This window comes from Lissotriton helveticus, chromosome 2_1, assembly GCF_964261635.1.
Source record: "Lissotriton helveticus chromosome 2_1, aLisHel1.1, whole genome shotgun sequence".
In the NCBI taxonomy this organism is placed as follows: Eukaryota; Metazoa; Chordata; class Amphibia; order Caudata; family Salamandridae; genus Lissotriton; species Lissotriton helveticus.
The window spans coordinates 1,590,314,378-1,590,342,218 of NC_136059.1; the positions used below are offsets into that span (position 1 = coordinate 1,590,314,378).

General features: G+C 40.6%; 1 protein-coding gene across 3 annotated transcripts in view; it reads left to right on the forward strand.

Annotated features, from left to right (window-relative positions):
• Window positions 1–27,841, forward strand: part of TECRL (trans-2,3-enoyl-CoA reductase like) — a 769,360-nt gene that overhangs the window by 353,398 nt on the left and 388,121 nt on the right. For all 3 annotated transcript variants that reach the window (XM_078677590.1, XM_078677589.1, XM_078677588.1), the window contains exon 4: window positions 6,595–6,704. In XM_078677590.1, coding sequence (XP_078533716.1) covers window positions 6,595–6,704 — 110 coding nt within the window. The remainder of the gene's footprint in view (window positions 1–6,594; window positions 6,705–27,841) is intronic.

Genomic DNA, 27,841 nt, shown 5'->3' on the forward strand with positions numbered 1-27,841 from the left:
TAAGTTAGACCCCAGGGAGCCCTAAGTGCAGCTTTCTGTGTATCTAAAAGGTCAAACTAAAAGGTCGAACATGTACTTTTAATTTTTACATGTTCTGGTAGTGACAAGCATCTAAATTTGTTTTTTAGTACTGGGAGGACCACTCCTCTCATAGGCTAGCAACGGTAATACCTTAAAACACTTTCAAGTAGTAATTCCTGATTAGAAAGGAGTAGTTGCATCATGTTTCATATAATTGGAATAGTAATAATACATTCTCTTTAGTGGTAAAGTTGGATTTAACATGACTGTTTTTGGAATCCCACTTTTAGAAAGTGGACATTTTTCTGCTCCTACTGCTCTATGTATATTGATGCCTGGCTCCTGGAATGGGTGACAGCTACAGTTTGTGCATTTCTTCTAGGCAGCCACAAAATACTAGGGAGGGTGGATGTGACAGATAACTCATCTGCATTTGTCTACATTCTGCTAACTCTTCTTGGACAGGAAGAAGGAGAGGGAACTGACACTTACATCTGAATAGGCAGTGTCCTCAGTCCCACACAAAGGACTGAGTAGCCCCACATATAGCCTGGCAGACATAGCTGTGATGAAAGGGGACCTGTGCAATTCAAGGGCTTGTTTTGAAGTCTCTCCCACTTCAAAGACACATCTGGGTATAGGCACTGGGGCCCTGACTCTAGCAAGACAGTACACTTCTGGAGTTGTGAAGCACTCTGTTGGAGTAAAGACTGCTATGCTACAAGGATTGCAACTCTGCTTGACTGACTGTTCTCAAGGAACTGCTCCTCTGCTTTGCTGAGCTGCCCTGCTGCCTGTTCATCTATGCCCTGCTGATGATAAGGACTGGACACATCTCACTTGAATTGAGAGAGACTCCGAGGGCTTGAGGGCATGCCACCTGTTCTGAAGTCTTAAGGCCATCAAAGACTTCCTTCAACTTTCCAACAGAACCTGTCCTCTGCCATCTGTGAATCCTTCCCTGTGAAATGATGCCAATCCAGTCCTGGGCCCTTGAAAAGGGATTTCTGCTGCCCAGAACCATCAGCGTTGATGCAGTTAGACTTTGCGCCAATCGGAATTGACACATTGACAGTCAAAGCTGGCACAGGAGCAGTTCAGCAACATCGCCTCTACGGACTGCACGCCTCAGCAATGTCAGATAGCGTAGTTCAACGATGACATAGTGCCTGCATTGTGGAGGGGTTTAGACGCCGAAGCCTTTATCAACTGCGTGGATAAGCACTAACGATTTGTCTCCATCAAAGGTGGCACCTCATTGTGATGCTTTATGTCGGCGCCTGGTCCATTCAAAATACTTTGTCAGCTGGAGTCCTGTAGCTGTCCAGCCCTCCATCGCCGTCTGCCTTAACTATGAATTTGCCCTGGTCAGGTGATTTCAAGTAACCCCTTAGCGCTATTTACTACTAAAGCAATTTTTTGTTTATTTTTTTAAAATTCATAACTCCTGTTCTACTTATTGGATTATTGGCAGGATATTCAGGCTATTAAAGGCCTACTCTAGTGTCATAGGCCCGAGCTGCAAGCAAGAGCCTATAATAAGGAAGCGGTCTTTAGTGTTGGATCATAAGGTAATTAGAACAATCTGCTCAAAGACAGCATGTTGTCCTAAAACGCCTCCCAGGAGACATTGTAGTTTCAACACCCCCCACCCCCCTCTCCGAACAATGTAAGCATTTCAGAAATGAATGCATGGACCGCCATTCTCCTTTGGTTCTACCAAACTGCCGTTCTTTGATTGGCAGAGCTGAGGGAGGCACAGTCCTGAGAAGAATTCTCCCATCCCTCCGTGTGTGGCTTCAGTGACACTGCCAGTAGAAGCGAACGGGGAAGCATTGCTGTATACCTTCCCCACAGCCTCTGCCTCTCTCTTTCCTCTGCAATAATCATATCTTCAGGTTCAGGAGAGTGGAAGATTCAGAAGCTGTAGATGAAGGCATTAGTTATGCTGACATCAGCAGTGTTTATAGCTCACTGTTGCTTCATTGTCTTCAATGGAGCTATCAACCTTTTAATGTACTAATACAAATTCAAACGCCATGAACTAATACATATTCAAACATCAAATTGAATACAAAGCTATAGACCAATATCCGTGATCGACAACACCTTGAAGATACTAGGGAGAGTGTTATTTAATAGGATCAGGAATTGGGCTGAGGATTAGTGTATTTTGGATAAATGCCAGTTGGGGTTCAGAAGTGGACTGGGAACTGTAGAGCAATGCCTTAATTTAAATTTGATAATAGGCAAATACACCATTGCTCGCCAGTCCCCAGTCTACCTGGCCTTCATGGATCTCACCTCAGCATTCGATTTTGTGAACAGATCGCGTCTTTGGCAATGTCTTTTAAAGTATAGGTTGGATGATGCTCTAGTACATTTTCTGGCATATCTACACAGGGACTTGGGTGCCAGGGTAAGGATTAGTAGGGACGGGGCAGTATCAGGGAACATCTTGATTGGCAGAGGGGTCAGGCAGGGATGCGTCCTGGCCCCTCTGCTTTTCATTTTATATATCAATGAGTTGAACAATGATCTGTCCAAACTAACTAAGGATGTCCCAATGATTAATGGCAAAATGTTACCCGCTCTGTTATAAGCAGATGACGCAGTACTAATGGGCCGCACACCTAATGCACTGCGCACTTTAGTCGGGGGTTTCGTAGATTTTATGAAAATGCTAGATCTTTGCACAAATTTAAAACAATCATTTTTAATGGGCTGCGGACCTAAAAAACATTCTTTGAACGTAATTCATTGTGGCACCGAAAAATTAATATGCACACGCACTTTTCCATATCTGGAATTGGTATTTTCGGATATTGGCTCCTGGGCCGCTTACCTGGCACATAGTAGGAGCGAATTCGTAAAAGCTAACAATTCTATTTTGTGCATACCACAACCAAGAAGAACTGAGGTAGTGCTCCCTCTGTTGAAAATATATCAAACTCAGTGCCTACCCACTGCAACATATGGAGCAGAAATTTGGGGCTATGTAAACTGTAAGAACATTCAGACAGAAGAGAAAAGATTTTGCCGGAAGGTCTTGGGGGCACCGATAAGTTCATCCTCATTTGTTTGCCATCATGAGTTAAAAATACCGTTCATTGACGATTATATCAGGACTCGCCCAGTGATCCTCTAGATGGAAGTTTGGCAAAACCCGGCAGCAACGCTAACCAGAGATATTATAGTCGATTGCCTTAATTGCAACAAGGGAGGGGACAAGCCTTTGTTGGCGGCTATGAAAACCAGCCTGAGTATTGTAAATTTGTCACATCTTTTTACAGACCCAGTAAATATGGCAGGTACTAATAAAAAGATTGTTCAGGGGAACTTGTATGCATACTATGGTAACCTAAGACGTGAGCATGAAAATCTGAAGCCCTCGGTTGCTTGTTATATAAACATGCTAGGGGCCGATGGCTCCCTCACAAAATCCCCAGCAATCTATCTCACAAGGGCGATTCCTCGCTGGGAATGAAGTCTGCTCTTTTGCCTTAGGGCTGGCACCTTGAAATATCTAATTTGCTTTCCCTTGGGCTTTAGTTCTAATCTTGAGCAAACGATTTGCCCTTGTGGTAATAGTGAGAGCCAATCAATGTTACATTTTCTATTTTTCTGTGATTTTTATCAAGTATATAGTAAGCAGTTTTTGATCCCCTATTTTAAGTCTCATGATATCACTGATTTTAGGGAAGTATATAGAGAGATTGTTATGCTCAATAGGGACAACTTAACACTCCGTGTCAGTACTTTTTTGAGACTGGCAGTTCGTTCCCGTGCCACTATGAATATAGCGTAAGAAAGCTTCGGTTATATGTCTGTTACCAGAACTAACGTACACGTCACATTTTATGTCTGTGATTGTTATACGACCGTTTTGATGAATTGATTACTGTACCTTGTATATAATCAATTTTGTAATTATATTAATATGTCCATTGCATTTGCTGACCTACTTTTTATTATTATATTAGTGTATGTACTGTCTTGACTTTTTATTCTGTACTTTTATGGATATTTCCCTGTATCCGAATAAAGAAATTGATTGATTGATTGAATACAAAGAGAAAAAATTGTGTTGAAGGTTAATTCACAGTTCATATACATGACTTGAATCACTCTCCAACGTTGATAAAACAGGTTTTTCCATGAAACATGTCTGCAATAAAATCAAGATCTTTATGTTGATTTTGTATTGATGTACAGAGCATAAAGACAACCTGTTAGAGATATGATTCAAATGTACTGCAGAAATTTTAACAAATTAATGTCTTCATGTAAATAGTAAAAACAACAAAATATAATCCTGGAATGATGTTTCAAATTACATTTTTGATTGTATATGTAAAATAATTCATATTGCACCTCTTATTATTTATCTTTATAAGGATGCATATGGTGATCACATCCTTAGTCATGTGGGAAACATGCTTCAGATGGAGAATTCTGCACCTTCAGAGGTTTTAAAAATTACAAAGTAAAACATGTCCCCATTGGGGAAATAAATAATTTGCACAAGTACAGGGCTGATTGCTCTCTGTTGCTTACTGGTATTTTATGTCCTAACTACGGAAGTTATCATTCATAGATTACTCATAGTCACATGAGTGGTTTATATGGGGTTTTACATTTTCATTCAGAATTCAATACAGTTCAGTTAAAACAACCTTGATTCGATTTTAAATAAAACCATAAATGTACGATTACAAAATGCATCATTCATAAAACTTCAGGATAATATTCCTAGAAATCAAGTGTATATAACTTATACAAGAACAACCTTCAAAGCAGTTCCAAAAGTGGTAAGGGAGTATGATGGAATGACAACAACATACAACGAAGTGGCATGTCCCACCAACTACAAAACAATTCTGGTAAAAAAAACCTCTGTGGGTCTGTTATGTAGCAGAATTGTGTAATGAGCCTATGCGGAAATTATTAGAGGGAGCAAACATAAGTCCCTAAACCGAATTTATACAATATACTATGTAAAGAATGTATCACAATTGCTGCTAGAGGCATTCTTTGAAATGTCATTTGTGGTTCAAGTTTATTGCAAAGATGTCGATATGCTTCAGCACCTTCAAATAATTTGACAGGGTAGGATATAACATTTATCCCCAGGGAATGTGAACCTGACAATAAATGAGCCTTCAACTTACCTGTAGTTTTGCTCAGGTTTTGGGCCAAGCGAAGCTAAATGTTGAACAGGGATTGTCATCACAAGCCCTTCTTATGCTCCCGAAGAATCTGAAAAGTGGACGAGGCTTAATCGTCTTATGGTTCAGACCCTAGCCAAAATGGCATCCATAGAAAAGTGGAGACAAGATACAAAGCAGGTGGCAGGCTGATGTCTTGACAGACCAAGAATGAAGAGCATCAACCTGTGTTACCCTCTTGCCACAATCCCTCTATATCACTTCCTCTCTATAGTTTACATGAGGAGGAATTCTTCTGCCTTTCTTACATTTCTCCTCTTATGCTTGCAACTTTCATAATGACTTAGGAATTACATTTGAGGGAATAAGAAGAATAAGAAGCAATGTGGTAAAAGGAGCATTACCTTGCAACCATGGGTTCATCTAGGGCACCAGCATAGTGCCATTTTTGTAGTGGGCGTATATTTTTCCACTTTAAGCCCAGGGCTTGTCTTCTTAATAGTGTCTCAATTGTGTTTTTATGTTTAATAAACATTATCTGATATCTATTGCAAATATAACTGATAAGCTTTTAATAACAGATAGTGAGGTTAATCAGAAGTCGATTACTAGTGCACTGTGATGCTATTTTAACCAAGGTTGGAGTAAAGCATGTTGCAGGTTAAAAGAAATGTGTTTTTAGAAGAAAGAATACATTCTACGTTCTTCCATTCTACAGCGTACTCCAGTCTTTATCTAAACATTCTATGCCAGGCTCACATGAGCCAAAAAGAGTAAGCATTGACTTCCTTCATTTCCTTTGCGACAAAGCCTAAAGAGGAGGTTCTTGGCACTCACTGAGCTTGCATAAGTAACTACTTCCTAACAATCCAAGGTCAACAGTCAATGTTTGTTGCAAGTGTTTCCCAGGTGCCCCTCAGCTCCTTAGTCCCCAAAGAAAAGGCCTGACACTGATGAAGATGCAATTTGAGATTAATGAGTAATATAGTGTCTGTTGTCAATTGTTATTGAAATAAATGAAAATACTTACTCCAGGAATTCAGTACTAAGCCGGAAGAACTCAAAGACTATGTCTAAGATGTTTCTTTGTAAATCATGGCCATTATCTTCACAAGTCTAGTTGCCGATATGGGGTTCCAATGCACTTGTTCAATCCTTTGAGAGACAATGAAGTCTGAAGGTGTCACAAGAGAAGTTTCAAATTAAAGGTTTTCGCATTTTGATTTCCCTCTTAATATTCAGAAACATATTTTGTAGTCAAAATAAAGAGAGGAAATAATTTTGTTAGACACTCTGCTTCCATTTCATATTGTATTTTTGTGTTACTTACTATTTGAGTTGTCTGTACTTCCTGTATTAAATGTTAATTTTATTATACTATAATAGTTTTGCCATTTTCCCACAGGCATTGAAGGGCCCTTCTTAAGAGACACAATAAGTATTCAAGATGTGGCTGTGTCTTCCATTGTTACGCTGTATTTTACTGACCTGGGTCAACAGGTCAGTTGGACCACAGTAAGTACAGATTCTAAACTCTGCTTTTGAATTTTAATGATTTCTGAAATTGTACTCTAGTATTTAGTACTTTTTTTTGTGATATTAGCAAACGTATGCGAACCATAATAGTATGTAAATGAAAAACTAGCATGGTGAATAAAGGTGAAGTAAAAGGATAAGTAGAGGGGTTTCAACTGTGTTGGCACATTGATGACTGAGCTGTAAAGTAATAAAAGGACTGAACATGATGATAGAGTGATTATTGTTGAATGAGTACTGTATGGATGTAGTATCCAGTATACTACACCACCATCAAGCGAATATAGAGAGCATTAGGAGTCAATATTTGATTTCTTGACCTGGGTGAACATAACTTGAAAGTTAGGTTAGGGGGCAGGTTCATCAGGCTAGTTCAGAGGAGTCCTGCAAAAAACATAGGGGCATATCGAAAAGGAAGTGTCAGAGTGCTGTGTTAGCCTCCGTGGCTTAACGACATGCTCCGCCACTTCTGAAACGCAGTGCTGCACTGTGTTTAGAAGAATACAGCGCAGTGCTGAGTTTCTCCCTGCGCTTGCTCTAACTTAGCTGCCTAGCGCCATCACAGTCACCCTTGCACCATAGTGCAAGGGTGTCTGCGTTGCAGGGGAAGATTGTTTATATGCAGGAAGGTGTCCCTTCCTGCACATCAACAACCAATGGCATTTTGCTGTTTCTATGGGTGCTGCACAACGCAGCACACATGGAAACAGCAAAATCCAGGCTAAATTGAACATTGCTCCTCATTTCGCCTGGGTAAGACAAGGTCTTCCCTGGTGTTAATTATGGCGCTACTCCATATTAACGCCACCAATGTAAATATGGGGCAGCATCAAAATCAATGGTTATTGCAGTGGAACACCCCACGCAACACCCATTGCCTCCCTTTTCACGCTATAGTATAGCGTGAAAGTGGGCCTTATTTACAAGCCCGCGTTAAACCACGTTAAGTGGCTTAATGCTGCCTTGTAAATAAGGCAGAGACCCTATCGCCAACATAACTTCCAAATAAGTGAAGTTGTGGTGACGATAGGGGCTTGTAAATATGCCCCTCAGTTCTAATTATTCACCCAAAGAGGGCAAGCATTTTTTGTTTTAGTATTTTGTGAAATGGGCTGCAGCTACTCCAAAAGGTACTACTAAACATTGGACTCCGTTTCACAATCAACCACCATGCACGTCTAGGGTATTTCTGTCAGTGTTAGCACAAAGATAAGAAGTCTTCTATGCGCCTATGTTCTTTTGAGTTATGACTATTTACTGTTTGATTTCCTCATGTCATGGTTACTGCTGGTTCTAGTTTTCTCCTTCATGAATCAGCCATATCGACACACAATACACAAAATAGAAATTACACTAACATCGATAAAAAAATATCATCTAAAAAAATCTTGATTACAAAAATATCGACGACAAAAATACAGAACACAAAAATATTGATTAAATTAAAATAAAATGAAACACATCAAAAATATCGATATAAACAACATCGACAACACAAACATCAACAAAATACATATAAACTTTATAGAAAATAACAATTAAACATAACAATACTATTTACAATAATATAATATAATAAAGTAACATATACAATTTTTTAATGAAACAATAAAAATAATTACAAATTAATCACATTATTTCAAACAAATAAATTCAAAATAAAATAACATAAATAAACAAATAATACATTAACAAGATATCACAAATAACAAAAATAAACAAACATAAATATATATATATAATAGATTAAAAAATAAAACACATTTATCTACAAATAAAATTAAATAACAACAATATACAAAATAAAAACAAACAGTTGATAAACACAATAAATATGAAACAAATTAAAATGTAACCGCTAAAAAAAGTCAAAAAAGCTATCTTGACCAATCAATTTAAAACCCACAAACACAAACCAATAGAAAACTCTAACTAATTAAACAAACACTTTAAAAAAAATCAAATAATTAACATAACATTTACCGTAAAACGGACAACCATGGAGGAAGAGCAAACTTTGGAGAGAGAGAGAAAAACAAAAAACAACGACACCCAAAAGTATTCCAAATATCCCGCGATAAAGGTATGCACAAACCTTTGGGCCTAATTACGATGCTGGTAAACCTGCCACCGGCAGGCTGCCGGTGGTGAGTTCACAGCCGTTGTAAGGCCTTTTTCTGCCCACCAGATCAGTATGTCGGACCGGCCCGGATCCTCAGAATGGTGGCAGTGCCTAGCAGGCACTGCCCCCCGATTTGGATGTTGGAACCCTGCCAGCCTTTCCATGGTGGTTACCCCGCCATGGGAAGGCTGGTGGGGATCGACTTCGGAGGACTGTTGTGGTCCCCCTATTCAGGGGCACTTTTGTTTTGCAAGGGGGGCACCATTTCCCTGCACCATGTGGCAGGCACCACATGGTGCCTGCCATGTAGTGCAGGGAAATGCAAAACCTGCCTTTTTTCCATTGCGACGGGTGCTGCAGCCAGCAGCACCCGCCGCAATGGCAAAAGTGCCTTTTGCGGCTGCCCTGGTAGCGGCTGCATTGTAATTTGGCATGTGAGGCCACCTCCTTATAGGCAGGTGGTCCCCATCACCGGGACGTTGGCGGACGGACTTCAGTACGTCCGCCATCGTAATGACCTCCATTGTAACTAAATAAATTATATACGCTTTTACAAATATTATAACATGTTTTCCTTTCTATATAACAGATTCAACTTTACTAAAATTTCACCTAGAAAAATCAACACAAAGATTTACGTACACAACAACAAAATATAACACAGAGTAAGTATTTGACAACCAAATAATAACATAAATTACTTAAAAGTAAAACATTTAATTAAATAGCAAAACATAGCTAACAAATGTTTTTTTAACATCATCTATAAAAATCAACAAAACAACAACATTTAACAAGAACACTGCATCAACTAAAAAGAGTAAGTATAGTTATTTAATTATAAATAAAAAAATAAACACTAAGGGGTCTATTACGATGGTGGGCAACGGCAAAAGGGACCGCCCGCCTTAGGTGCGGCGGTCCTGCCATTCAAATGAGGATGAGCCCGCCATGCTGGCGGTCGCATCCTGCATTTTTCACATTGCTGGGGGGCGGTGCTTTAAGCAGCACCCGCCACAATGTAAAAAATGCATGTTGTGCATTTGCATGCACAACGTGACAGGCACCGCGCGGTACCTGCCACCTTGTGCATGCAAATGCAGGGAGGTACCATAGGCACCCCCATGTGCACCCCAAACTCCCCCAACACCCTGGGGGCCTGCAACAGGCCCCCAAAAACAAAAAACGCATGCTTTACCATGGTGACTGATCTCCACCATCATCATAATATGGATGGGGGTGTCTTGCAGACACGCCACCATATTATGCCCCTTTTCCGCCCGGTCGACGAGTCGACCAGCGGAAAAGAGGCAGACAGTCTTTCCATCCGCCGCAGATCCCCCAGCCATACTAATATGGCGGGGGGTCAATCAGGCATGGATGGCGGGCGGCCCATATTAAGTGAAATTACAATGTATTCTCTTATGTTTCACAGATTACTTCACAATAACTCCACCCAAAAACCCCAAAACAAACATTACATTCGAAAACAAATACAAAACCAACATAAGATAATACAAAGTAAGTATATAAATTAACCAAACTACAAGAAACAATAAATGTAATTCAAAACAAATCATTACTAACAAACAATTTTCTCTTGCCTGCTTCAACAAACTTCAACAAAAAACAACATCAACAAAAGAAACTTCACCACCTACATTCAGTAAGTATTTTTTTCTTCTATTAAATATAAAGACTGAAAAAGCAAAATAAACAAATATACTAAAATGATAACCTTTTATTTTATATTTCACAGATTAAACTTCAATGAAACTCCACCTAAAAAAGTCAAAGTAAGAATTAACTGTGAAAACAAAGACAAAAGCAACATTAAAGACTAATATAAAAATAAGTAAGTATATAAATTAACCAATAAATATAACAAACTAATTTAAAAAACACATATATAACTAACAAATGTTTTTCTCATGCCCGCTTCTACAAACTGTAACCTACAACAAAATCATCGAAAAAAAACATCATCAACGAATAATAGTAAGTATTTTTTACTCAACTAAATAAAAATAGAAACTAAATAAATAAAATGTAACACTTTGATAAAATTAGCATTTTGCTTTTAAACCAACAGGAAAAAAAAATGTGGATAAACAACAGCAATTGAAAAAAATACAACAAGAAAATAAAATCAAAATAATTGTAAGTTTTTGTTTTAAATATATTAATTTTACAAAATATGTTCTGCTCAATATCATATAATTAATAAATATATATACATATATTCACAGATGGAACAAGAAATGGCAGAAGAAGCAACATTAATTATTTAACAAAAGGGAAAACTACTTCTGTGCTACATGGGCTAAACTTATACAAAAGATAAAGTAACTGGAAACAAAACGCACTGGCAATGCAGTAAATATTATTCTAACTCTTGCTAAGGGACAGCCATTACAATAGAAACCAATGTAGTAAATGTCAAAGAACACAACCATCCCCCAATGTATCTGAAATCGAGGTTAGAGATGCTCTTGAGGCAATCAGTTAAGTAAGTACCAGCTCCCAACAGACAAGTACTCAAATACCTAAAAATTTGCTAACTACGGTACCTGAACACGTCACAGGACAACTACCATCTATCACCACTCTGAAGAGATTAATGAAACAAACTAAAAGAGCCACAGCTCAAACACCACCCACCCCCAAAAGTTTGCAGAAATGCAAAGATTACCAGAATACACCATCACCCACAAAGAGGAATAATTCCTTCTAAATGACAACAACAGTCTTGCAATACGAATTATAATCTTTGCAACAAACAACAATTTACAAAAACTTAAAAACTGTAAAACATGCATGATGGAAGGCACATTCAAAGTTTGACCCTAGCCTTTTTATCAACTATTTACAATCCATGGAGAATATGAAGATACTAACATCCCCTTCATATACACACTATTCCCTAATAAACAAAACATCACATACATAGAGCTCCTAACAATATTAAAACAACACACGACAACCACTTTCCACAAAAAATCATCATTGATTTTGAACAAGCAATGATTCAATCAATTTAAAAAATATACCCACACACTGCAATACAAGGTTGCTATTACCACTTTAGCAAACTATCTGGAGACACCTGCAAAAATCTACGTTAAATATAGATTACTCCACTAATACCAACTTTGCCTGGCCTATGTACCAACAACTGAAGAAATAAAATATCATAATTTACTTCTTGAGAGCCCCTTCTATCGCGCAAATGAAAGTAAACTAACTCCCTTCCTAGACTACTTTGAAGACCCTTGGGCGGGAAGGCTACGTAGGTCAGGGCACCGTAGACAACCCAATTTCCAAGTACCCTGGTGGAACATTTACGACAGTACATTAGCTCAAAAAGCTACAGCAAACATCACGGTGGAAGGATGGCACAATGCCTTCCAACCCACAATAGGAAGAGGACAACCAACCCTTCATAAACGTAAAGGAGCTATTAAAAAAGATCAAAGCTATCACAAGCTAAGGCTAGAGCAATCTCTAACTAAAATAGGCCCTAAACTAAGTAAACAAACTAAAACAATGTATGATTTTCCTACAACACAAAACTAGACTATTTGCTAACACCAAAGGTCTAGAATACCTAGTCATGATAGCTAAATCTATACTGTAAAGAAAAAACAATGCTAAACACCATAAGCATTTTAAAAATTCCAAACATTTAAAGAACATAATTCTACTCTTTTTTAAATTAATAATTATAACTATGCCATGTAAAAATAAAAAAATAACACAAATATATGTGACATAATATAATTATTAAAATAAAAAAGAAACAAACAAATGAATGTAACAAAAAACATTTACCACCCATAATAATAAAAAATACCTTACAGTTATGTAGCAGTAGACAGTCCTGGAAATCCATTCTATCCATAGAAAAAGAATCAAAAACAAATCAATTCGGAAAGAGAACCAAAAAAAATGCAAAACTACAACTGTGTACGCTTTTCCCCACCCACCCATTTTCTGCATTGAGAGCCTGTGTGTTTGTCTGTACACAGGCTCCCATTGACTTCAATGGAAGTCAGAGCGAATCAAGTCTCTATGCTTAAGGGCGCATCGTACTCGCTCGCTCTGATGCCCGCACCACATTTCGTCCTGAAAGCCCGCCGGACCCGAGCCTTATGAAGGGCTTTCCGGATGGGATCAGAATCAGGCCCAAAATGTTTAAAATTATGTAAAAATATTTATAAATTTAAACACTTTTTTTAATTACTCTCCAACTTGATCCTCTATAAACCAAATATCCCGCTCCTAAAACTCTACAACATTTTAAAAAATATTTACATTTTAATCCTTTAAAATTACTTCCCACCCTTATCCCCTATAAACCCAACATCCAACTCTTAAAACTTAAATAAAATGTAGTTTTGACATATTTATTTATTTATAAAATATATAATAACTTATACTATAATATAAATACATCATTAAACAAAAAAATTATTGATATAATTTAAAACTGTATTTATGACATCGAAATTTACAAAATCGATATTTCTGCATTTCAATAAAATCGATATTTTTAACAGCAAAAAAACGTACCTTGATATTTTGCACCATCGATATTCTTGACTTGATATTAATGCAATTCGATATTTCACCGTCGATATTCTGTCTGTGCACCATTGTGATTGTGAATGAGATGAATGACAGCCATGCATGGTTTATAGGCATTTTTCCTCCTCTTCCCATGGCATTTCACGGTTGAGAAAGACACAGTGGGGCCTATTTACAAAGGTATTTTAGAGTATGTAATGTAGTACTCTGTAGCACTCTTTTATGTGCTTATGCATGCCTTTGTGAATTATTTTTAAAAGATCTAAAATGTGAATAAAATATGAGTACTCATAGGATATTCATATACAAGGAGTACAAACGAAAAAGGACTTTCCTTGTTTGCACTTTTACACAATGGGAGTGGACAATCCCTTGACAATTGACTAAGGCTTTGAAGAGTAGGTAACTGAGTATTCCTGTAGTACTACTTCCTGGTCTCAAAAATGCTTTTAAGTATTGGCCCCTTGTTCTTGCTAATCTCTTTTCACATGTACACAAGAAACGGTTAAATGAGAAAACTCGGTTGGTTAATTCTTGGATGTTTAGGTACTTTAAAACAATGAAACAGAAAAGTGACTATTTAAGGGAAGTGATGTCACAAAGGGCCCCATTAGGATGTCGGGCGGATTGCCTCCGCCAGGGTGGCGGTGGCCACCGCCACCCTGGTGGAGGCAATCTGCCCGACAAGCACTCTCGTTTTCCCTTTCGCCAGATTAGGATGGCGGAGGGGACAGCACGGAAAGACCGTCCGCCGCTTTAGATTAATATGGTGGCGGTGTCCAATGGACACCCCCAGCCATATTACAATGGCAAAAAGTAGAGGCCTTTCCGCCGCGGCAATGCCGCCACGGAAAGGCAGGCGGAGATTGCTGCGGGGGCCCCCTGCAGGGCCCCCAGGTTGCCACCACTGTCGGGGGGCACATGGGGGGGTACCTATGGTACCCCCCACATTTGCATATGTAAAGCAGCAGGCACCGCGTGGTGCCTGCCGCTTTGCATATGCAAATGCAAAAAAGCATTTTTAACATTGTGGCGGGCGGTGCAGAGTGCACCGCCCGCCACAATGCTAAAACTACAGGATGTGCCCGCCACTGTGGCGAGCACATCCTAATTCCCCCCACGGGACCCCCTCCCTTATGGCGGCCGGTCCCGTTCTACGATAGGGTGGCGGGCGGACAATGTCCGCCCGTCATCCTAATGGAGACCAAACTGTTTTGCATTAGTATAACTTATAAATGTCACATGTTCTGACTTACCCTTCTTGTGCAACCTGTAGAGCTATCTGGAAGTTTAGAATTGCCTTGTTGTATTCAATGTCTGACTGAGGGGTCTATTATAATAGCGGGCTGATCCGCCCGCCATTATCTACCACCCGCCTCTCGTTTCCCCCCGCCAAACTACGATGGTGGAGGGGACCCCAGGAGACGGAAAGACCGTCCGCTGGTTTTCCGCCCGTCGGCAAGTCGACCGGGCGGAAAAAGGGCTGAATATGCTGGTGGTGTCTGCATCCATATTACAATTAAGGCAGAGATATGTCTTTCCACGGCAACAGCATGTGTTCCCTGAATGTGGGGGCCTGTTGCGGCCCCCCAGGGTTTTGGGGGGTAGGGGATGCACATGGGGGGTACCTATGGTACCACCCTGCATTTGCATGCACAACGTGGCAGGCACTGCGCGATGTCTGCCACGTTGTGATCACAAATGCACAAAGTGCATCCACAGCATTGTGGCGGGCAGTGCTGTGAGCACCGCCCACCACAATATTGGTGATGGGGGATGCCTCCGCCACCATGGCGGTGGCATCCTAATTGCCAGTGCGGCTCTGCCGCACCACTGGTGGCCGGTCCCAGCACCTCTTTCGTCCGTCCGCCATCCTAATAGACCCCTTTGTTCTTAAAAAGTCACCTTTTCCTAAGCATTTCTCTGAAGGCGCAGATCCAAATTCTGTTTCTAAACCAAATAACCTACCAATAATTCAATATATTAAACGTGAATTTAAAGTAAATTAAAGTAACATTTAATGAAAACACAAAATAATTTGTATTTTAAAGATAAAACATTTCACAGAACAAGACATTTTAAAATTATTGACTGTCAATTCTGGTGGTCACTGTAGTGTGAAGAGCAGGTCTCACTGGAGCTTTCCATGGAAGTTCGTCATGGGCACCAGAGTTTTGAGTTGAACCAGCCCGTTTGCAGTTGGGGGAGGCCAAACTACAGCATTTTACCCTTTTCATGTAGAGGATTGCACTAGGATGCCAGTCAAGGGGTCAAGACATGGGAAAGCACCTCTTGGGGATCAGGGACTCTCTCCAGCAGAGGTCAGCAGGGCTAAAGCTGGTCCAGCTGCAGGCCGAGGCAGGTCAATTGCAGTAGGTCAGCTGGGCAGTTGCAGGCAGGCCTCTAAAGCTTGTTGCGTCCCTGTACTCAGACAGGAGGTTAGCCAATTTAATGTTGCTGTCAGTCTGAGATAGCCTGGAATGAAGGTAAGCAGGTCCAGTCTTCCTTCACAGAAAGCAAGGCTGTCCTCAATAGCACAGAAGTCCTATGGTTGCAGGCCAATTCCTTCTTCTGTAACTTCACCAGGGCAAGGAGTGTTCTGAAGATTGTCTCTGAAGGTCAAATATGTAATCCTGATGCCAACCTTTGTGTGGAAGGATTCCCTGCCTTATGCCCACACCTTTTTTTAATTTATTTTTATTTTATTTAAGAGGTTTTTGATAGCGCTGTCCAGACCCGAAGGTATCGGAGCGCTTTACAGCAGAGAGGGTAGGATCATATCAAGGAGATTAGAATAAACAAATGTTCATAGGAGTTCAAAAGTTCCATTGTGCTGTGCGTCTGAGGGGCACTAATGAGGTAGCGAGGTCCAATGTCTTAGGCTAAGTCTTCCTCCAAGCGGCGATGAACAAGGAGGGGGTTAGGGAGAGGGGATGAGGTAGGGAGTGGAGGAACGTTGTTGGTTGACTTGACTTCTCCTGTCAAGGATCCAACCTGTCTGGGGTGACAAAAGACATGGAAGACTGTTCAGGCTTTCTGTGTGTATGAGGAAAATCCCTTTGAAGTGTAAGTGGGGTGGGGTACATCTCCTCCTAAACATCCTGCCACGATGGTCCATCCTGTGAACACTTATTCCCTCTTTGTGTTTCTGTCTGGGAGCAATACACAAACGCCAACAGCAGAACCATTCATAGTCATGTGACCGAGGACACTGGCAGAAGGCAAAAATGGTTGGGGAAAAAATGACAACTTTCTAAAAGGGAAGGAGTGCATTCTCTAATCTTTTCTCTTGTTACACAAACAAATTGTCCCTACGTCAGTTTGCACCCCATTGATAAAAGCTTTGAATAAATAAGTATGGATTATGTAAATATTCATCACTCCGGAGGCAGCGTGAGGACATATATAAAATCTGAGTGGTGCTCATGAAATGATGATGGATTATAACGGACTGAAACCATGTGGTCCGTTATAAGGGATGTCTCAATTCTGGAAATGTTTGTTTCTTTTCTTCTTTTTCATTTTTTTATTTAATTGAAAGTGTATTATTCTGCTTGTTTATTTATTTCATGTATTTTTTGTCGTATATTTTAGGCATGCTTTTAGGCAATTTGGTTTGGGATGTAGAGAGAAGGGGTGGTTGCTGGTGCATGTGTAGTGGTGGATGTTTATTGAGGATTGTTTCTGTTTTCACAAAACAACTTTGTAAGCTGTTTCTTTAAGCGTTTGAATTTCAAGTGGATTGGGTCATGGGGTTAGGAACACACCTGGTTCTTGGAGTACACGTGGTTATATAACTACGCTCGGAAAGTTTTTGCGTCAAACTGAATGCTGGCAGTTGCGAATAGATGTGCACACTAGATGAATCTGTCGGTTTCGGCTTTGAAGGTGATTTACTAGCTCACAGGCCACATTGCACTAGAGGGGTGGGAATTAGGTTAAAGGGAGAGTTCTTATGGAGGTGTTAAGGTGGGATATACTCATGTTAGCACTGTCAAATTTTTGGAATTTCATTTAGTCTTGAGTTTCACGCGCCAGATTTACTTTTGAGTTTAGGTCAGGGGGTTACGGGGTGGAGGGATAAAATTTGCATGTGAAATTTTGGTTTGCGATTGCTAGCAAGGGTAAACAGAGGGTAGAATAATCGGGGAGTGCCGCTCAATTCACATTATTACGTTTATTGGAGAGGGACATTAATATTTTGATGGTTGAGATGTCTGTCTCATTATCTTTTTAGTGACACCTGACGATGAGCCCCTGCGGCATGAAATGCATTGGGTGATAAGAAATAAATACCTTTAATGAGCCAACTCGTCGTGTCTGATTCATTTTAACGTGTCGCTGTTAAAGGCCCAGAGGGCATGCAGGAGACATTTGAAAATGTAAAGTCAATGAATCATGCTGGAATTACGCTGCTCTCGCCGGTGATGTTGCAAGTATGGATGGATGGAACTATGGATGAAAGCGTCTTGATTAAAGTTTGGTTTACTTTGAAAACGAAGATTATGGCAAAAAGACAGAAAAGGTTGTTTACTATATGGAAACGTTCTTGTTCTCGCAGTGCGACAGTTTGGAGCGCAACAGCATGTCCTCATGGATACTTTCTAACTTTCTAAAAGTGGCATTTTCAGAATTGTAACTTAAAATCCGAATTTGCCATTGAAGAGGATTTTAAATTACAAATACTTAGAGTGGAAACAGCACTACATAATATCTCTATCTGCTCCAAATCCAAAGTTGTCCCTTATTGAATGGAATATTATAACCCCGTATTATTCAATGGGAGAGGTAGGCCTTGCAAAAGTTTTAAAGGATTATAGGAGTATTCACTGCCAGGACATGTAAAACGTAAGCAGGCATGTTTGACATATTAAATACATTTCACTCTGCACTATCAGCCTTTAGATTCTACCTTAGGGGCGACTTACATTTATTAAAAAAAGAAGTTTTATGCCTGGCAAAAGGTTTATTTTGCCAGGTCGAAATGGCAGTTTAAACTGTACTAAAGCTGGCAGGACTGAGTCATGTTTAAAAAGGCTACTTTTGTAGCAGGCCCACTAGTAGCAATTAACCGACAGGCCCTTAGGACTTGTGGTATCAGTTATTAGGGGCTTACAAGTAAATAAATGTGCCAATTAGACATGTGCCAATTTTACTGCTTTGGAAGGAGAGAGCACAAGCACTTCACCACTGGTTAGCAGGGAAAATGTGCACAGGGTGCTAATGTCAACCAAAAACTGGTTCAGCCACTGAAGGCAAAAATTCTGGGGAGATACCCTTCAAAAAGGGCGAGGTCTAAAAATCTTCATCTAACAGCTTGAGAAGCTGCATTGGAGTCCAGAGGACAAATCCAGATAGCTGGAGCATTGTGCTGTGCCTCGTTGACCCAGCCCTCATATACCTCACCGGTTGTTTTGTACCAGAACATCAAGCACCAAAAGCCTCGGATTAGCCATCCTATGAAGTGGCATCATCATTGTTGCATGTCTGGCTTTGGGAGACGGCTAAGCCTACAGCCCTCTCATGTTGTGAGAGCTACCGAGCCATACTTCAAAAAACACGCATTAAGTTCTCCTCCTTTGCACTAGGTTTTCACTCAAGTGTGGCCTCTGTAGTGTGAATTGCACTGCCATAGAGAAGGGAGTCATTTCCAGGGGCTATAATGAATGTGCTGTCTTTTAATATCGGTACAAAAGGGGGTGGTGATGGACGGAGCATCAGAACCAATCAAACACTCACACCCAGTCAAAAGATCTGGGTTTGATCCATCACCGTTCTTTAGCCCACTCTGCCACCCCAGTTCAGACATGGCTATATGCAAATCAGTCTGACCCTGTGCCTTATGGGAACAGTCCAGCCCGAACTGCCAAGCCATGCCTTCCCTGGACCGGAAACAAGCTTCCGAGGACCGGTTTCTGGCATTCCAGCCGTCTTCAGCCCGGCTTGCTTGAATCCAGTGGCAAAGTGATTTAATATCGGACAAACGTTTACTCAACTCTCTCAATAAGTATATCCTCCTCTGTTCACAACTGGTCAGTGGATTTGCACAAATACGTGGGCAACCAATAGAAATGGAAAGAAGACTTCATATTCTAGCGCTCTCGTGTCAAAACTAAGCACTTCTGTTGACTGTAAGATTACTCATTTCCATATGGCTAGTCTTTTCTTCTTCAGCAGTTAATTTGCATGCCAAGTCGATTTCCTTTACTGCTCATATATTCTCATCTTTTTCTCATTTTCCATTGTGCCTGTCATAGGCCCCATTTATAAGTAAATAGTTTTTATCCCTGCTCCAGTGGGCCAGTAATATATTTTTCCATCACAATTGTCTTCCTCCGGCTAATAAATCATCCCAAACATGGGGCTTTTTGGTCCAATAAATAAGGACACATGCTGTTGTCATGAGCCATTTGAACTTTATAAATGTTATTTGAAAAAAAATTAACATTCATTGATTACGACGTGCCCTTAATTAGTTCGTTCCATTTTTTCTCATAAAGTATGAGCATGGAAACTCCAAATCTGTCGCAATAAGTACATCCAATATAATAAAGTCTCTAGGCAGCCTCAGTTATTAGACGACCTCTTTTTTTCTGTGGCCATGGGGGGAAATGTATCCTTTGTGATGCTTTTTACTTTGAATCTTTCTAATTTGAAGGCTCTGTGTTATGCATCATGATCATTTATTCAGCACTAAACACCTTGAAGGGCCACTAAGCGCTACCAGCAGTCTCACTGGGAAAGACACCCACATTCAGAAGAGATTTGCCTTTAGCACCTTCCTGGATGGGAGGAGTTAGATCTGCAAATCTCTGTTCACGATGAAGGCCGTTCCACCCTGCCCATAGTAAGCTGGGAAGAATCCCATCAATTGCCTTCATTTACTGACGTTTGATTGAATTAATGTCTTTTACGTCGAAAAGTTAAAGAGCAATGCCATGCGATTATTGGCTATTTAAGCTAAAACTTGCATAATCTAAACAGACAATATGGTCTGTCAAACAGTTGCAAAGAAAACATATATTATGGTCTGATTAACTACAACGTACCATGAATAGTTTACTCAGCTCCCATTCTAAACTGCTTCTACAAAGGTTATGTGCAATTTAACATTTCAAGTCTTTTAATTCACATAATATTCATTCATGAATTCCTGTGGTTACATATACATGCAAGTCTCCCACTTTCTGTAACATTTTGTGTATTATTAAAGCTATACGTGGCGTTTTATAAATGTTTATGCCTACCTATGTGAACAGCCTGAGGGATATCTCTTTATTGCTTACCCTGTATCCGCAGGGAAACCACATTGTGGGTGCTCTCATTTTTTATTTCTCATTGCTACACTTCGCTTGCCTTAAGTTAAATCATAACAATGTACGTGCAGTGTGCACTTCCAAGTTCCCCAAAGCTGGGCCGTGGCTTCGAGGGTGTGTTTAGGTTGTTACACCGTCCTAATAAATGTATTGTTTAGTAAATACTTTATTTGGGTACCAGTGCTTCCAAACGGGTATTGTGAGTTGTCTTTAGGATTTCATCTGCGATTTTTACATGAACACACACACACACACACACACACACACACACACGCGCGCGCACACACACACACACTATCTCTCTGCTGTGTTCTTAACAAATATATTTGAAAAAATATTGTGGTTTAAGTACCCCTAACAATCCGCACTGCACTCCCTTTCCACCCCTCTCCCCTTAAGCTCCCTCAAGCGCTGCTCCTCGTGCATATATTTTGCCATGATATGCCAGAGTCATTGTTTGGAAAATCTAAAACTCACTCTCGCCCCCAATCTTCCGGCACAAAACCTGCTAAACATATTCAAATTTACATTGATTGTGGACCAATCCACAAGCAGTCATAAAAACAGGCCGGTCCGAAGTTCATTGTTAATGTATACCAAAAACATTCAGAAATATTTCCATGTGACATGGAGAAGGGGCACATTCCACCTGCACAATGGAGGATGAGCATCGCCCCTCCAGCAAGACAGAAAACGAAAAATTAAATGATAATAAAACAACTTTATTATCATTTTATTTTTCGCTGTCTACAGCCGACGCAAGTATAGAGCAGTGCGGGAACAGGTTAACAGGGCAGGGACTGGGACTCAGGGGAGGAGAAGTTGTAGGTACACTTAAGTGCGCATGTCAGTTTGGCCGTCCATCTTAGGCTGGCCAAACTGACAAGCACACTTAGGTTTCTCCACCCCAGCTGTGCTGCACAGCCGGGTGGAGAAAAGGTCCAGGCTCCCTGTCCCTGACTCAGCGTCGAAGCAGCCTGCTCAGGCCAATCCCCACGCTTCTCTCATGCTTGGTATATATAGCATGAGAGCAGCGTTGGGATTGAATGGGGACTCTTGGAGCCTGTGCCGGGAACAGAGGTGCACCGAGGAGGCTGGCAGCGTAAGGTAAGTCTGTTTTTTATTTTGTATTAACCCCATGCACCATATTCTGAGCTGGCCGGCCAGACTGTCATGAGCACTGAATAGCAATGCAACCACTACTCCACCAGCCTGTACACCTGCCCGAGTGTGAGTATCTTTGTTGAAAAGCCTGCACAGATTTTTTTTAATGCTTAACTGCGGTTGTAGTAATTTTACTGTGTTACTGTTTGAAGTGTTGCACAAGTACTTTACACATTGGCTCTTAAGTTAAGCCTGCCTGCTCTGTGCGAAGCTACCAGAGGGTAAGCACAGGTTAATTAATGGTGAGCATCTGACTTACCTTGACTAGGGCTCTGGTTCCTGCTTGGGCAGGGTGCATATCTCAGCAACCAGAAATGCATTTTCTAGCATCTGTCCATAAGCAGTTTGTTAAGTAAACAAAGAAGAAGCATAACTTTTTTTTCTTACCACAGTTTCTCAATCCCATGTAGGATAAAGTTTTACCACGAAAATGGCAATGTACATACCCAAAAATCATAGTCCCACGATTACCTTACTTTAAGTCTGTAAGATGGCACAGAAGGTGACCTTCCCCCAGGCAGCAATTCTGATTCATGTAGGAGGTATTTTGTTGGGATGGAAAAGTCCCTCTCATGGTAAGGGGTGTGCACCCTTGCCCTGAATGCCCCAGTTGAAACAGTGTTTGTAACCTTGGTGCTCATTTCAGGTCATGTTCAAACACAGGTTATGCATGCATGCCATGGTGTAGGCCTGTCTCACAGATTGCAGTTTTAAATGGATTGGGAGATGCACCAAAGGTCCTCCCTCATAGTGGTAAATGTCTACTGCCCTTAGCAGGAGTAGCATGAGCACTGCAGCATAGCTTGTTTATAAGTAATAATGAGCAAATCAAGAGAAGAGGCCTTTTTACCTTTATCGCTCAAGTAAAGTTCTGCTGCTGTGTGCTTTGGCATACATTGGGTTGAATGTATGATGCACAGTGCACATGTGTTTTGTGTGTGTGTGAGTAGTGCAATACAGGGAAGCAAATGCAGGGGTCTTGCATCTTTGTCCTGGGATGTATGTGTAGCGAGTGGTGCAATACAAGCCAGTGCATGTGTGTGCATATGCACACAGGGATGTATGTGTGGGTATGAGTATCACAATGCATGGAAGCTGGTGTGTTTCATATTGGAAGCACAGGATATTTGGACAGGCATTTGGAGGAGACACCCCAGACAGATTTGTGGATTATACATTCCCAGGAGCTTGGTGGGACACACACTGGAAGAAGGAAGAGCTTTTTTCTTCGGTCAGTTCAAAAGGGCTATTTGATTCTGAAAGACGTCACTGGTCAGAGGAGCCTGAACACATCTCAGGAAGGAGATGGAACTAAAAACTGAATTGTAGAGAGTAGAGCTGGGACCCTTTAGTATCCTTTTCTAAAGCATATATCATGAAGGCTGATGTTCTAGTGTGATCCTCAAGGCCCTCCCATGGTGTTGTGGGGCTATCTGGTTTGCAGTTGCTCCTGCTGTGAAATACTTCTTTCTGGACGAAAGGACAGGTCAGAGGAGTGGGCACTTAAATGATACTGCCCTCAACCCGAACTTCAAAGACTGAGACACTAAATCATATTTGAGTATGGAAATGGATGATAAAAAGGGGAGCTTGGGGCTCCCAAGTTGTCAACTGTCAATCAGCCAATCGTCACCATTCCTCGACGTGGTGGATCTCAACAAAAATCGGCTTTGTGTGACCAGGACCGGGGAGCTTGATCTGCCAGTCTCCCAGTTGAGGGGTTATAACAGAGAGAACTCAAGACAACCTGCCTTGGAACCTGGAGCACCAGTGTCTGCCTGTGTGCCTAGCAAAACCAGAGAAACCCTATTAGGAGGACGGAGAATGCCTGGGGGAGCAAGGTCCATAGGGGGAGCCAGGCGAGTGGATCTGTGCAGTGAGGTGTGAAAGATTGCTGTTGCATCGATAGGACTGTCCGCCTATGTGCAGATTTTAGTCAATAACCCTGTATGCCAAAGGGGCAACGGGAATCAAAACCACTGTTGCAGTGATCATGCTACCTGTGCTTGTGCTGATTTAAGACGCCAACTCCTTATGCCAGTGGGGGCTGCCTTGAAGGTATTCATAATATGTAATCACCACTGGGTATGGGTTCCCACGCAGTAAGGCCAAACCCTGCCTTAACTATTGTTATCACACAAAATGCCAATACTGCCAAATAACTTCAACATACTATTTTGTTTCCTGCATCTGAATTTAAACTGAATGCAACGGAGACTTTTATCATTGAGTTAATCCATATAGATTTGCATTTTATTTGCAAATATTCCTCTTTTTCATATTTTTCAAACGTTTTTTTGTTTACAAAACATTTTCTTGAAGCACATTACAAACAAAACGAAACATAAACATTAATTGTGAAAAACTTTACTTTCATACTTCATTCATACTGGGGGACATGATCCATCATACTCAACAAACACTCAGCCAATTGTCAGTCTAAAAGGTCATACAATTTTTACAATTTATATACACTTTGTTTTATGAAGCCATAGATTCTCATTCGTAATTTGACTCTCTAATTTCAGAGAAAATGCATTCAAATATCTTGTGGCTTCCACGTATAAAACGTGATCTGTAAGGGTCTACGCGTTTCGAACTCCTAAATTCTGGAGTTCTCGTCAGGACCGTAGGCTGTGAATGACAAACAGGGGACCTGTGTTAATGTGGGTTCTATAAAAACTGCTTTTAGTTCAACACCCACTTCTTTGTCTCTTACCTCTCTAAGTTGCAGCTAGTTGTGCCTCAGTATTTTCATCATAATCCGCGAAGCGGGACCACCTATATAACATGTATATGAACTTTGTTTAATCCGATAATATTATGCACCTCTCAGTGTCAAGGAAACATGCGTGAAGTCATACTCACTGTTTAAAATGTATCTTGTTTTTCTGGTTCTGAAAAAGATTATAGATCAGCTGTTAGCGCTACTTTCAATTGGTTTTGGACTCGCGCTACTCTCAATTGGTTGTCGACTGGCTGGTGGAGCTGTGGGAATTCTTACCGGTTATTTAGTTTGTGCTCGCCGTCAAAATCAATTTCTGTGTGGCGATCGGCGGGCGGTTAACAGCGCGTCTGTGAAATCAAATGGGGATGTCTCAGTGTTGTTGTGCTCAGTTTGGGTGGCGTTTCATGAACTCCTTGGAGTATCTATTGGCACATACCTTAGTTCCACGGTGTATTCCACTGGGGTCCCGTCTCTCGGTGTGAAAGCCGACTTGGGGAATCTGTTTACTTCCTGATTGAAGGTCACATGGTGCTCCTCTGTTTCATGGCGGCCATCTTAGCCTAGTCATTCGATGCAAGTTGGTTCTGTGATATGATGTGTGTATCATTTTTTAGTTAGCTGGTCTTTGGGGATGGTCATATAATTATCATGTTATTCCAAGAATGTGGTCCCACGGTTGTGATCATTTCGCGAGAAGTGCACTCTATAAAGCTTAAATTTTTTGAGTGGGGATGTTGTGCCTATGGGGCTTTATTTGAGGAAGTTATCTGTCATAATGGTTAATGATTAAAGTTTAAACATTTCTGAAAGTTCATTTAATCCATCAATCGCTGTATTGAATCTGACGATCATTGAAGCCTCTGTTTTAGACAGCTTTGCATCTATATCGCCCCCTCTGGGGTCTTGTTCCACTTTTGTTATAATTGTCCATCGCAAGTCTTTTTCTTCATGGTTGTTTGATTGCCAATGATTGACTAAAGGGGCATTTGGTACTTTCCGCTTTATCCTGGATTTATGTTGTTGGATTCTGGCGCGCACCTCTTGGTTTGTTTTGCCGATGTACAGGAGGTTACATGGACACTTTATGCCATAAATAACGCATTTTGTCTTACAATTTGTAAATGACTCGTGTTTCCATGATATTCCACTGTGTGTGAAAATCGGTCCTTCTTCTGTCGAATCGCAGCAATTGCATCCTCCACATTTATGGTGTCCTATGATAGGAGGGAGGCCCATCATACTTCTCAAATTGGTAGATGGTTTCATAGGGAGTGCCGCTCTTACTAATTTGTTGGCCAGATTTGATTATTTTTTGAAGGCGAATAGTGGCGGTTTTTCCAGTTCTTTGCACAGATTTTTAACTAGGTGCCAGTTGTTATTTACTGCTTTCTTTAGAAGATTTGAATTTGGACAGAAGGTGGTTACTAGGACTATTCGGTCCAGTTTCTTTTTAGTCTTTTTGGCCAATAGATGTTCTCGAGGTGTCCACCATGCTCTTTTTTTAGAGCGGCTCAACAATTTTTTAGGGTATCCGCGTTCGATTAGGTTGCTAGTGAGTTTGTCTGCATGTTTCTCGTATTCTTGTCTGTCTTGGCAATTTCTCCTAATCCTCAGGTACTGCCCATATGGCAAATTCTCCTTGAGGCTGCTGGGGTGGTTGCTTTTAAAATGCAACAGTCTGTTCCGATCGGTTTCTTTTTTGTGTAGAGTGGTTTTCAATTCTCCTTCGTCCGAAGGATATATCTCCACATCCAAGAATGGAATTTTCTTTTTTGAGTATACGAGGCTGAGCTTGATTTCTTGTGTTCTATTATTGAGCCATTGGTTGAACATTTTTAATTCCTCTTCAGGGCCAGACCATACAAAGAACACGTCGTCAATAAAACGGCTCCAATAATTTATTGCATGTTTGAAAGGGTTATCTTGGTAGATGAATTTGTCTTCATAGATGGACATGAATAGTACAGCTAATTCCGGGGCGAAGGGACAGCCCATCGCCACTCCGCCTATTTGTAGATAGAAATCACCATCAAACAAGAAGTAGTTGTTTTTTAAAGCAAATTTCGCCAACTTTAGGATGAAATCTGTTGGAACTTGTTCTGGTTTGTCTCGTGTTTCTAGGTAATATTTTAGAACCTGTAATCCTTCGTCTTGGGGTATTTGGGTATACAAAGAAGTTATATCCATTGTAACCAGCCAGTCATTTTTGTCATTGAATTTCACATCCTGTAATTTATTAATAAAATCCGTTGTGTCTCGGATGTAAGATTTTACATCAGGGATGAAAGGCTTCAAGAAGAAGTCCACGAATTTGGAGATTGGTTCCATCAAGGACTCACAACCGGATACTATCGGTCGTCCGGGAGGGGAGTTGGCATCTTTATGTACTTTTGGTAGTACATAGAAAAGCGGAATTCTTGGATGTTTAATTCTTAGGTATTCAAATTCTTTCTTACCAAGGAAACCATTTTCAAAGGCTTCATCAATGATAGAGTATAACTGTTGTTTTAACTCCATTGTAGGGTCTTTTTTTAGTTTGCGATAACAATTGGTGTCATTTAGTTGTTTTATGACTTCGTCGATGTATAGTTGGCGGTCCCATATGACAATTGAGCCCCCTTTATCTGCTTGTTTAATTATTACGGATGTGTCCTTTGCTAGATTTGTTAGTGCTATGGATTCCGATTTTGTGGTGTTATACTTGACCCACTTGGTCTTTTTCTCCATTTCTCCAATTGCTGAGAGTATAGTTCTTTCGAAGGTTAACACTTCCTTGGGTGTTTTGAAATTTGGGGGACAGAATGTAGATTTTTTGTGCAATCCAGTGATTTCCATATTGGTATTGGTGGGGTTCTCGGAGAAATAGGTTTTTAGTCTGATTTTGCGAAAAAACTCTATGGTTTCGGTTTTTAATTTTACAAAATCAGTCTTTTTTGATGGAACAAAGGTGAGTCCCTTTTGTAGTATGTTTTCTTCTTCCTTTGTCAGGACTTTATTGGAAATGTTGAAAATTAATGATGGCGTCAGTTTTTGTAGTTCTGGCGTCGTGTTGACATCTCCCAGGGTTGAGTATATCTCGGTTTGCCTCTTTGTTTTGTTTGGCCTCTCCCTAAAAAAGAAGGAGGACCCTGTTGATTTTGTTGAAAGGAGCCTCTTCTGTTATTTGTTCTTCTTGGCTCTGTGTTATCTCCTTCACTAT